Source organism: Gymnoscopelus microlampas (genome assembly GCF_963454915.1).
Source record: "Gymnoscopelus microlampas genome assembly, chromosome: 3".
NCBI lineage: Eukaryota > Metazoa > Chordata > Actinopteri > Myctophiformes > Myctophidae > Gymnoscopelus > Gymnoscopelus microlampas.
The window spans coordinates 48169522-48182544 of NC_139940.1; the positions used below are offsets into that span (position 1 = coordinate 48169522).

At 40.7% G+C, this 13023-nt stretch overlaps 1 protein-coding gene across 1 annotated transcript; it reads left to right on the top strand.

The window, feature by feature from the left end:
• Nucleotides 1–1419: 1419 nt before the first annotated feature.
• On the top strand, nucleotides 1420–6388 carry LOC311041882 (uromodulin-like; the record flags this gene model as incomplete). Its single annotated transcript, XM_084052367.1, has 8 exons — nucleotides 1420–1531; nucleotides 2331–2390; nucleotides 2924–3120; nucleotides 4771–4919; nucleotides 5353–5595; nucleotides 5791–5950; nucleotides 6050–6125; nucleotides 6248–6388. 8 exons carry the CDS (start codon nucleotides 1420–1422, stop codon nucleotides 6265–6267), a joined length of 1017 nt encoding a protein of 338 aa, XP_083908493.1. The 3' UTR covers nucleotides 6268–6388.
• Between the last annotated feature and the right edge of the window lie 6635 nt (nucleotides 6389–13023).

The following is a 13023-nucleotide window of genomic DNA, read 5'->3' on the forward strand; positions in this document are numbered from 1 at the left end:
ATACCACATATGTGAAACATTTTATGACAAGAGTTTGCAAGTACAGTTTTTTTTCTCCTTTATTCCGACAGCCAGGATGTTTTTCTAGGAAATAGAGGATCGAGACCAAACGTGAACAAGTTCCTGGTAGTAATTTGTGATGGAGTGTCTCAGGATAGAAACGATTTACCTAATGCTGCTGCCCTAGCTGCAAGGGAGGGCATTATTCGATTTGCCATTGGGGTAAGTTGTCAGACTCATCATTTTGAAAAAGTGAAACAGACCATGCTGGAAGTGGAGCTTCTGAAAACCATAAATTAATGAAAACCATAAATTAATTATACTGTAGTTTTTTTTTTACATACCTGTAGCTAATACAACAGAGAGCACTGTCCACTGATGAAGCTGTTAGCAGAGCCAGAGGGCCTTGACAACTGCAACTGTGTGTGTGTGTGTGTGTGTGTGTGTGTGTGTGTGTGTGTGTGTGTGTGTGTGTGTGTGTGTGTGTGTGTGTGTGTGTGTGTGTGTGTGTGTGTGTGTGTGTGTGTGTGTGTGTGTGTGTGTTTGTGTCCGTGCGTGCGTGCATGCACGCGTGCAATGTTTCTTACTAATACTATATTTAATGCTGCTGCAATGTGTTTAACAAAATAATTGTACTCTTATGTACACGATTTAATTTAAAATAAACACACCTTGACCTCGACCTTGAGTATTAATTACCATATATTTTGAATATACAATAAGAGTATCACTGTCAAGAGGAGCCTAGAATTATACAACAATAATAAACTATAATTTATGCTGTAACGTTGGTATCCTTAGGTTGGAAGTGCTTTTAATAATGCTGATACAAGAGCAGAGTTGGACATCATTGCTACTGATCCATCGAAGCACGTGTTTCAAGTGACCAACTTTGGAGCTCTTGATGAAATCAAGGAAACTTTAGAGGACAACATCTGTATAGGTATATTTCAAAAACCCACAAAAAGTCTGGCTTTGGAGTGTTTGTTGTTGGTTTATTTTGCATTATTATTTTGCAGTGTGTGTGTGTGTGTGTGTGTGTGTGTGTGTGTGTGTGTGTGTGTGTGTGTGTGTGTGTGTGTGTGTGTGTGTGTGTGTGTGTGTGTGTGTGTGTGTGTAGGGGGGGGGTCATTTGAAAATCAGCAGTGCACTGCTGTTTTGGAGTCAGTATAGTCAAATCCTATACTCAATGTTCAGCCTCCTTGCCTCCTACGTCCTGTGTCCTCCAGCATGGCGGAGTTACGGTGAAATTGGTGACCTGCCGAAATATGTGACCATCTCGTGAACCTCACATCGCCTAAATACCACTACATTTAGCTCTGTTAATAAACACAGCAGTGATGTACGTTCAGACATTGACATTACTGTATGTCCATAAGGTGGTCACATATTATGTCTGGTCACCAATTTCACTGTAACATGGCCATGATGGAGGATGGAGGTGGCGAGGAGGCAGAAATTAGAGTTTTGGGATCTGACAATGAAGACTATGGCACCTCCTGCACCTCCTGCTTGGACCAGGCCTACCGGTGTATATCTTCATGTTTCCCAGGGAGCTTAATGGGGAAATGAGAGTGCGTGAATCTGTGTAAGTCAACAATAATGTGGGAATACAACCGGACAGAAATCAAAAAGGCTCATATTAGTCTCCCTACTTATACCCTGCCTACTAGATCTCCCTCCACACAGCTGATTCAAATTAATTGAATGACTGACAAAGGGAAGTGATGCCAATAACTCACACAAGGCCTCATGGGACATTGGAAACTCCTAGGTGGACTTACAGGGCAGCAGAGCTTTGCACATACTGTAGGTTCTTGTGAACTTTGGGATAGGGGTGAACTAAGCTCCTATCGGAGCTTGTAGATTTCAAACTGCCAAAGTTTACATAGGGATGAAGTGGTTCATGTTTGTTTTGTAATAATACTCAAAATCTACAAAGTAACTAGTAACTAAAGTTTTCAAACAATTGTAGTGGAGTAAAAAATAGAATATTTGTCTCTGAGATGTAGTGGAGTATAAGTAAAAGTACTGAAAACTGGAAATACTCCGGTAAAGAAAAAAATCCTCAAAATTGTTCTTAAGTACAGTACTTGAGTACATGTACTTAGTTACTTTCCACCACTGAATGTTGCGGAAGTGGGGGAAAAAAGCTGTTTTGGACAGCTGCTCATGGGCCTCTAGTGTCTACAGTAGAGACATCTGCTAAATAGTTATATTTTTTGGCATTATACAGTGTCTTTCTTTATTCTAGTCATTCACATCATACTGTAATTATAGTGGTTTGTTTGTTAGCATTGAAGTACTGAGTGTTATTTTCCACTTTACAGTAACAACAACTGCAGCACCCACGACTACAACACCTAGAACGACCACACCACCCAAAGAAGGTAAACATGAATATACTGCATTATGAACCACTGTGTTCCTATGGCTAGTGATTTTTATTTATTTAATTGCATTAAGTCCTGTATTCGTAAATGTACTTTTACCGTACCACATTTACCTTAGAATAAAACATTTAAAATAAAGCTGTAATACACAGTAGGGTATACATTTGATAGCTTTTAGATTCATACATTTAATAATTTAGAAGTATACGTTTAGCTAAAATGTAGTAGAATTATTACATTAGTTACTTTAGTTTAAAAAAAAAGTATTGCATATTATATGTTTATGTGTATTAAAAACAATAATAATAATTAGCAAAAATGTGCTTGTGTATTTTTGAATCATTACATTTTGAATCTTAATCCAATATCTGAACATAATTGAATTATACATATTAGGCCCTTTTTATTTTAGTATTTCACTTTGAAATTTCAATTTACAAAAAAAAGTCTGTCCAGTCTGCTCTGTTTCATGTCTTTGACCCATTACCTTCCTACTGTACGTTTCTCCTCTTTAATCCATCACCCTCCAGATCCTGAACTCATTTGTGGTCAGAGTCAAATCCAAATTGGCCTGAATCTATTTAGCCTGCAATCCTCTGGTTTGAATGGAACCTCTGGTCACCTGGCCGACCCGCAGAGGCCGCAGTGCTCATCTTTCACAGAGCGTGATGGAACAGTGTGGTACCAAGTGGAACGTCAGGCTGACACCTGTGGAAACATATTGACGGTGAGGATTTGTCTGATAACATGTTGCTGTTGTTACATGATTGTCTTTGCTGGTTGTGAAGCATATTTTTCTCACAAAAAAAGGCCTTGTCTTGTCCTCTTCTCCTGTGATTTGTATGTGTCTAGTTATACTGTAGTTAAGGTGGCTATACCACATGATGATGTTGGCCACAATACATTACATATTTGGATACCAAACACATTATGTGGTTGGTCAGAGATTATGAACAGGAGTCAAACACAATGCATGCGATGCGTTTTTAGTCTTGCTATTAGCATGGCTGTAATGATGGCAATGTTATAGTACTGGAACTCTCTTTGCAGCCAAGGAGTCACTTCTGGCTTTTTGATAGAATGCAGATACTAGCACACTTTAGCATTGGTACTGTCTGAATGACCCCATGACCTTTCCTCTAGTTCCACCCTTAAAAAGATAGTTCACCCCAAACAAATATGTTTTTCCTATCGATTAGTCACGCCATGGACACTTTAATTTATGGATCTTTTTTCTAAGCCAATAATTTGATGACCAGCGGACCGGTAGCCAGCGGTTCCGGTAGGAGACACAAAGGAAACTATTTGTGTCTCCTACCGGAACCGCTGCCGGTCATCAAATTATTGGCTTAGGAATGTGACAAAAAAAGAAATATATCCATGAATTCAAATCCATGAATTCAAGTCTCCATTTTTCTAATCGATAGAAAACTAGAAAAAGTGCTCCTCGGAGCACAGGTCTCTACCAAGTCAGGTAGGTTATTGTGGCCTCCTGGTGGCGCTATAATAGGCCAATGTGAAAAGGGTGGCATTTCTTCCTCGGCCTAGTGGGAATGTGCGTGCATTCATGATTTGAGGCATTTTGTTGCAAAAATTGTGTTTTGCTAAATTAGACCTGCTGGTGGCTCTATAACAGGGCAATGTGAAAAGGGTGACATTTCTTCCTCGGCCTAGTGGGAATGTGCGTGCAAACTTTCAAGGAAATCGCACACTGCGTTCATGATTTGCCAATCAGGTTGGAATATGAAATATCGGACAGATCCTTCTTAACCACATGACTATAGAGATATTGTGTACCGCGTGTGAAGTTTGGATGAAATCTGTAGGAGTAATATACAAATCGGCCTCCTGGTGGGGCTATAACAGGCCCATGTGAAACATTTGGGGCAGAGGTTCTGAATTGTTATCCAGGGAGTGTGTGTGCAAATTTTCGCAGCGAGCGGGCCAACGGTGCCGGAGATTAGCTGGTCACAGTCAGAAGGACGGACACACGGACACACGGACACACGGACGGACAGGGGGTAAAACATAATCTCTTGCCATGCCTTTTGGCATGGCAAGAGATTTAACATTGCACACAAGATAGTATCTTTTACTATAATAAGCAGACAAATCAGGAAAAACCCTACTGATGATGGTGTATTTCCTTCAGCGCCAACCTTAGTCCATGACAAGTTACCTCAAGAACTGCTACTGTATATGGTATTAAAACTATGGAATGCTAGTGTGGCTTTTAGATTCGACGTATCATTGTATTAGCTTCTAATGTATGACTTGATGTATTTACTGTTTAATTATGTGTTGTAAACTGATACTTTGTTTCCAGCTGACTAGATGATTCACTGAACTGACCATTCAGTTAACCTCTGTCTTTCAGACCAACAACACCCATGCCATCTACTCCAACAGTGTATTTATCTACAAATCTCCTCCTGATTTCTCTCTTCCTATGAGTTTTCCCTTCTCCTGTGTCTATCCTCTGGACACAGAGAGCAGCCTAGATGTGGCTATCAGACCAAACCTTGAGTAAGTAACCTATTTTCAAAGTCGCTAATCGCACGCGCGCACACACACACACACACACACACACACACACACACACACACACACACACACACACACACACACACACACACACACACACACACACACACACACACACACACACACAATGTGCAGAATTGTCTAACATCAAACAAAAGTGTTGATGTGTGTTTTAAATGTCCATTCTGTATTAGTTCATCATTGTTGTAATGTCCTCTAGTTGCTGCTACACAAGAAGAGACTAGTCTATTACGGGCGGCCATACCTGAATGGCTATAGAGAGCCCGCCTAGGAAGTACAAGGTCCTAGGTTCAATTCCTAACCTCGGCCATGTGTTGAAGTGTCCCTGAACAAGACACTTAACCCTCAACTGTTAGACAGATGTAGTTTGAACCTTTAATTGTTTTCTTAACAGGCTTGAAGGTGCCATGATAGGTGTGGGTTTATCAACCAACGTCTCCATGTCCTTGTTCCAAAACTCCAACTACACAGAGCCTTACCCAGCAGGCCCAGTCACCCTGACAGTGGGCTCTGCCCTGTATGTAGGAGTATCTGTAGGAGAAACAGATCCAAGGTTTGTGGTCGTTCTGGACGACTGCTACGCCACTCACTCCTCCAGCCCTGATAACTCCACTCGACACTTCCTCATTCAAAACAAGTATGTTTCATTCTTCAGCCTCAGCAGATGGTTTGTGTCACAATAATCAATGAAAGATAGCGTTGGGTAGAAGTTGGGTGGGGACGGGGTCTGGGTTTGTGTCAGTCCAGTGTCTTTATCAAATAAATGGAGAATGAGGGATGAAAATAGTGATGTGTAATCATGAGCCTACAACGTGACTCTTCTTTTCTCCAGCTGTTCTACCAACCGTCGTCAGGTGAAAGTGGATGAGAGCGGCTCTTCCCTCCAGGCTCGTTTCTCTGCCCTGCTCTTCCTGTTCCATGGAGACTACAGAGATATCTACCTTCACTGCAGCCTCCACCTGTGTGACCAGAGAGCCTCCTCATGTTCTCCTGTAAGTTTCACACTTTCTTTCCACACTCTGCTGTTTCACACCAGACAGTTAAGTCAGTAGCAAACTGTGTGCTTACTGCTATTCCTTCACCATTCACAGGTTTGCTCAGGGAGGCGTCGTCGCTCCGTTTCCACACCTGTACCCTTCAAACCCATCACCATTGGACCAATCACCTGTGAGTATCAAGAACAACAATAACAAAGACAGTATTTTATGAAATAAAAGGATGTGAAGTGCTGAAAACTCAATGTTAAAGTGGATTACATTTGTTTTTTTCTCTTTGCTGTGCATCTTCAGGGGACAAGCTAGTGGAGTGAACCAGCGGACATCTTTAACTGACTCCAGTATATTCCAATTTTCTAATCGTATGATTGTATGGTTTCATGAATTAAGGTTTCTTTTTGGTGCGTATGTTTCAGAAATATGCTATGTTATGATTAATCTAATCTACCTAATCATTAACATTTTTTGCATTTCTCTTCTGAAAAAAATAAACAAACACTGCAAATCAATTATAATGATAACAATTAAATAGTGATTTGATTCATTTAAAGGGACTGTGCTGTGTTTTTTTCCGACAACCAGCTGCCCTCCTGAGCTGCGCCTCGCAATAAACACACACACACACACACACACACACACACACACACACACACACACACACACACACACACACACACACACACACACACACACACACACACACACACAGTGAGCTTGTAGATCTGCTATTTTCAAAAATAATTATACATTTCAAAACTTGAAATGAGACATTCTGCATAATGACTACTTTTACTTTTTGTATTTTAAGTACATTTTGATGACAATGCTTTTGTACTTTTACTCAAGTAAATTTTGAATTCCGGACTTTTACTTGTAAGGGCGCGCTAGTGTGCGTGTGCGTGTGTGTGTAACTATTTGCCCATTTGAACCTATTTGTATAACTGCTTTATTTTGTTAGCCTACAGGTTCTGCAAATAATTCTGCAACTTAACTAAGCACACAGCACCTTTTATACTCTGGCTGTCTCATTAACTCAGACACACTCAGCTGGTTGCCCAGGTGGAACTAGTCTCTCAATCAAGACCACACTGAGAGGGGAGGGGGGAGGGGGAGGGGGGATGAGGGGGGGGGGGGGTGAGGATTAGGGGCAAAATTGGACAGAGAAGGACACACTGGGCAGGGGCAGAGGCCAAGATCGTGACAACAAAACTAAATATTATATAAGTTATATTTCCCAAACTCTACTACTTTCATATGAAATGAAAAGGCAAAAATGCAAGAAAGGAAAAAAAGATGGGGTTATTTATTATGTTAACATAGAAATATGTGAATGATTTAGTTTTACTTGGTCTTTACTTATTATTATTGCCTGCATGCTCTTACACTATTATAGGTTGTATTGTTTCGTTGTTGCTTTTGCAACACACACACACGCACGCACGCACGCACGCACGCACACACGCACACACGCACACACACACACACACACACACACACACACACACACACACACACACACACACACACACACACACACACACACACACACACACACACGAGGGAGAAAGACATAGGGCAACACACAGGAAAATACTTATATGACCCTGGGGTCATATCAGTTGGATTGGAGGTAAGCCCCAGTGAACAAGAAATGTGGCACTGATCGGTCCAATGGTTTCCAAGATTAGACCCACTCAACAGACAAACAGACAGACAGACAGACATACACATGGGCAAAACATAATCCCTCCATTTGCCATCGGCCTGCTGAAAACTATATTTGTTAGTAACTGATCTGTCAAAGAACTTAGAAGAAGTTATATTGTGTGATGCATCACAGTGTTATATTGGCCATGAGCAAGCCTTGTTCCGAGCTATGTGGCCCATAGGGCAGGAGCCTATCTCTTGTGTCTGTAGCGTGAGGCAGCTTGATGTGGAAGTACACCCCCTTTATTTAATTTGATAGTATACAGTACTGTATATAGACAGGACATGGGGAGAGAGACGGGGTGTGACACGCAGGAAAGGTCGTCTGGATGCCTGGAGTGCCCGGACCACTATAGCAAGTGGTGGAAAAAAGCACTCACATGTTTTACATAAGTAAAAGTATCAATACTGCAATGTAGAAATACTCTATTACAACTAAAAGTCCAGAATTCTAAATTTACTTGAGTAAATGTACAAAAGTATTGATATCAAAATGTACTTAAAGTACCAAAAGTAAAAAGTACTCATTATGCAGAATGTCCCATTTCACTAGTTTTCAAATGTATAAAAATCTTGAGAAAATAGCAGATCTACAAGCTCAATGCATCGCATCGCCCTGCCGGGGATCGAACACCAACCTCTCAGTTTCAGGTTGGACACTCTAACCAAAAGGCCACTGAGCTGGTAGTCTTTATTTCTGTACTTAATTAATGAATACAATGTTATTTAGATTATGTATGGTGTATTTTTACTGTAGGTGGGAAATGTATTATTTCTGATCTAGTACATGCCGTCCTGCACCTGCTTAAAATAAAATAAAACTCAACTGTAACTGGTTATACAACTGGTGTAAAAGAGAAGGAAACTGGCATCCATAAATAAGTGACACGTAGCGATGGCGTGAGGAAGAGAAGATTGGATGTCGAAAAAAACTCAGTTACAGTGCTGTAATGCTGTCATTGTAGGCTGATGAATTAATGCACGTCTTGATGGGTTCATGCAAAGGACAGCATCCTCCTCTCAGACACTACCGACAGGGAGTCCAGCTCCATCCCCACAGTGTGTCTGGCCTTCTTAATCAGTTTGCTGATTCTGTTGGTGATTGATATTAAAGGTAGGGTAAGCGATATTTTTTGTTAAAAACAAAACATTTCTTTTGCTTTGTTTTGTTAAAAGCATTATTCTGATAGCAATCATTGCTGTAGAGCAACCCTTTTGACATGAAGTGCCATGTTTTTATTTTCTTGATAGTCAGTGTGCCACATAAACATTATATTTAATTATGACACATAAAAATAAAATATTTCCAACAGATTTTGATATCCCATATACATTACCAGATTGTAATGTATATGAGTGGCCCTGTCTTTCCCTAAGAGGACTGACCGTGGGCAGCTACTGGGACATAAGTCGGGGCTTGATCAACCCCGGCTGGGTCACCTGGGCGAGGGTGTATGTTGTTGCAAGGCCCGAAACACCCGATGACCCCAGGCTACAACATTGATGATACGTCCCAGGTGCATCCTTGTGATGTTTTTCTTTATCCTTATTCTTTCCTTCTTCTTTTGAAATATTTTAGGGTTAGGAGTTTGAATGAATGTAGAATTTTGTGCAGGATGTCATTTGCATACAGGTGTGAGGGGACATAATTTAATTGACAATTTATTTTTTGTAGTATTTTATTTTAAAAGAAAAATCCTCTCTCTCACACATATGCGAGTGTGCCCAGTGATCACCCTCCCCTGTGCCAATGTTGGCACCAGTGCCTATAGGTTGCCTACTCTGTAGAGTGTTTGTTCAGTAATCTCGTCTCTCCAGCTTTTTAATGAACAGACAATACATTTTCAGATGGGTTGCACATGTTCAACCAATCAGGAGAGAGTACCCATTTATCACCTTCAATTTGATAGTGTTCCAGATCAAATTGTGTGTTCTCATTTATTTGTGTCATATGCCGGATAATGTTGATTTGTTTTTTTTTGTGTTTATCTCTTGTTTCTGTAGCGTGAGCAGCTTGATGTGCAAGTACATCCCCTTTATTTTGATAGTATACAGTATATAGACAGGACATGGGGAGAGAGAGGCGGGGAGCGACACGCAGTATATAGACAGGACATGGGGAGAGAAAGGCGGGGAGCAGACCCAGGACACACGGGGATACAGACCCAGGACACACTGTCGACACACTGTCCACACTGCATTGGAGCCTGAGTGCCCGGACCGCTATAGGAAGTGGTGGAAAAAAAGCACTCACATGTTTTACTTAAGTAAAAGTATCAATACTGCACTGTAGAAATACTCTATTACAAGTAACAGTCCAGAATTCTAAATGTTGTAAATGTGCAAAAGTATTGGTATCTATTGGTATCAAAATGTAGTTAAAGTACCAAAAGTAAAAAGTACTCATTATGCAGAATGTCTCATTACACAAGTTTTCAAATGTATACCGACCTCTAAGTTTCAGGTTGGACACTCAAACCAAAAGGCCACTGAGCTGGTAGTCTTTATTTCCTTACTTACTTAATTAATACAATGTTATTTAGATTATTATGAATGGTGTATTTTTACTGTAGGTGGGAAATGTATTATTTCTAAACTAGTACATGCTGTTTTGTTGTCCTGCAGCTGCATAAAATAAAATAAAACACAATTGTAACTGGTTATACAACTGGTGTAAACGAGAAGGAAACTGGCATCCCTAAATAAGACACGTAGCGATGGCGTGAGGAAGAAAAGATTGGATGTCGAAAAAAAAAAACCTGGCAAACTAACATTTGCCAGGTGCTGTTATGCTGTCATTGTAGGTTGATCAATTAATGCACGTCTTGATGGGTTCATGCAACGGACAGCATCCTCCTCTCAGACACTACCGACAAGGAGTCCAGCTCCACCCCCACATTGTGCGGGGGTGTGTGAGACGAAGGAGGAGCCCGGCCAGGAGGCCAACCACAGAGCCTAGTCCCTCCACGTGCCCGAGCCTCTCCTCTCCCCAGTCCCGTCAGAGTAGTTCCGGAGAAGCAGATTGAGTGGCCCTGTCTTTCCCTAAGAGGACTGACCGTGGGTAGCTACTGGGACATATAGTGCAGGAACCAAAACCCCAAAAGTTGACTATACCCCTCCCCGGGGTAGAACAAAACGGGACATTGTTTTTTCATATCTTTAGGATGTCCCCTTCATGAAATGGATTGTCCCAAGTTTTACTTTTACTGCAAAAGTCATGAAATTGATCCATGAAGTGACTCACCACATAGGCAAAAAAAAACTTCTACCCTGAAAGTGGGAGTTCCAAGTAAATCCTCTGTCATTTTCTACCTGCTGGTTGTTTTTAGATCATACTTGCACAGATGGTCTACAGGTAGTGTCCCTACATCCCAAAACAATCGGAATGCCAATATGTGGTTCTATAGTGAATCAGCAGCCTTTTATATAAGGCCTTAAATAGGTGGAAATAGCAAAAAGGTGACTTTTCTGGGCAATATATACTTGTAACTTTGGTCCAACTCTTTATCAGGGGTAGAACTAGATGTGACATGGGACATCCTAAAGATATGAAAAAACAATGTCCCGTTTTGTTCTACCCCGGGGAGGGGTATCTCAAAAACTAAGGCTCTTTTTGAGGGTTTGTTCCTGCACTAATAAGTCGGGGCTTGATCAACCCCGGCTGGGTCACCTGGGCGAGGGTGTATGTTGTTGCGAGACCCGAAACACCCGTCGACCCCAGGCTACATACGTCCCAGGTGCATCCATGTGATGTTTTTCTTTATCCTTATTTTCTTCTTATTCTTTTTAAATATTTTCTTTCACATTGTACTGGGGATTCCCTCCCCAGTTAGAGTTAGGAGTTTAAATGATTGCAGAATTATGTGCAGGATGTAATTTGCATACAGGTGTGAGGGGACATAGTTTAATTGACAATTTATTTTTTGTAGTATTTTATTTTAAAAGAAAAATCCTCTCTCTCACACTTATACCAGTGTGCCAGTGATCAGCCTCCCCTGTGCCAATGTTGGCACCCGTGTCAAAGGTTGCCTCTGTAGAGTGTATGTTCAGTAATCTCGTCTCTCCAGTTTTTTACATTTTCAGATGGGTTGCAAATTTTCAACCAATCAGGAGAGAGTACCCATTTATCACCTTCAAGTTTATAGTGTTCCAGTTAAAAATTTGTGTGCCCATTTCTTTGTGTCATCACTTCCAATTTAACTTCTTTATCTTATATCCTGTATGAGTTCTCTCTCCTGATTGGATGCAGTTGGTATCCAATCAGACAGGGAGACATGGAGACCCCTGTTACTGAGCCCCCCCCCCCCCCCCCCCAAAAGAAAAAAATGGAAAAAAAGAAAAAGAATGAATGAATAAATACGACATATAGGTAATATCGTAACTACTGTATGTGACAAACACCTGTTTCTATATCCTTCCATGAACAGGACATCCTATTTGATATATTTAGATTGTTTAGAGCCAGACGGATACGTTGATTCGTTTTTTGCTTTGTTCTTTTTTTCATTTCCAGACAGAACAATATCATAACCTGTCAAATGGGCAGAAGCTGGGCTGCGGACCAATTTCTTATATGGTTATGAGACACAGTTTCATAAGCGTGACGACGTGGTCTGCCGGCCGGCTGAACTTTATAGTTAGGGAAAGTTAGCCAAATGTGTGACCCATCAGAAACATATTGTGTATTGCATTACTGTTGTAATTGAGTGGATGCATTACATAGTCATTTATAAAACACTGAACTTCCTTTGCATTGTCTTTTCTCATGCTGATTCTCAATAACGATTATAGGCATTATTATTTAAATGTTTAGATAATTACAAGACTTTGAACATTATTGTCAAATAAAACCGTGCAACTACATTTTCCTATTCTTTACTTATAGGTAAGTAAGCTTGGCCTAGCGAACATAGGTCAGGAACCTATCTCCTGACCTATCTGTAGCGTCAGCTTGATGTACAAGTACAGACCCTGTCCCAAGGACTTACCCCAAATCCACCCCTTGATGCTTAGTGTCAAGCAGGGAGGCATTGGGTCTCATTTTTAAAGTCTTTGGTATGACCCGGCCGGGGAATCGAACTCTCAGCCTCAGGGCAGATATTCGAACCACAAGGCCACTGAGCTGGTAGTCTTTATTTAATGACTTACTTACTTACTTACTTACTTACTTACTTACTTACTTAATTAATACAATGTTATTTAGATTATCTATGGTGTATTTACTGTAGGTGGGAAAATGTATTATTTCTTAACTAGTACATGATGTTTTGTTATAGTTGTTGTCCTGTAGCTGCATAAAATCAAATAAAACACAATTGTAACTGGTTATACAACTGGTGTAAATGAGAAGGAAACTGGCATCG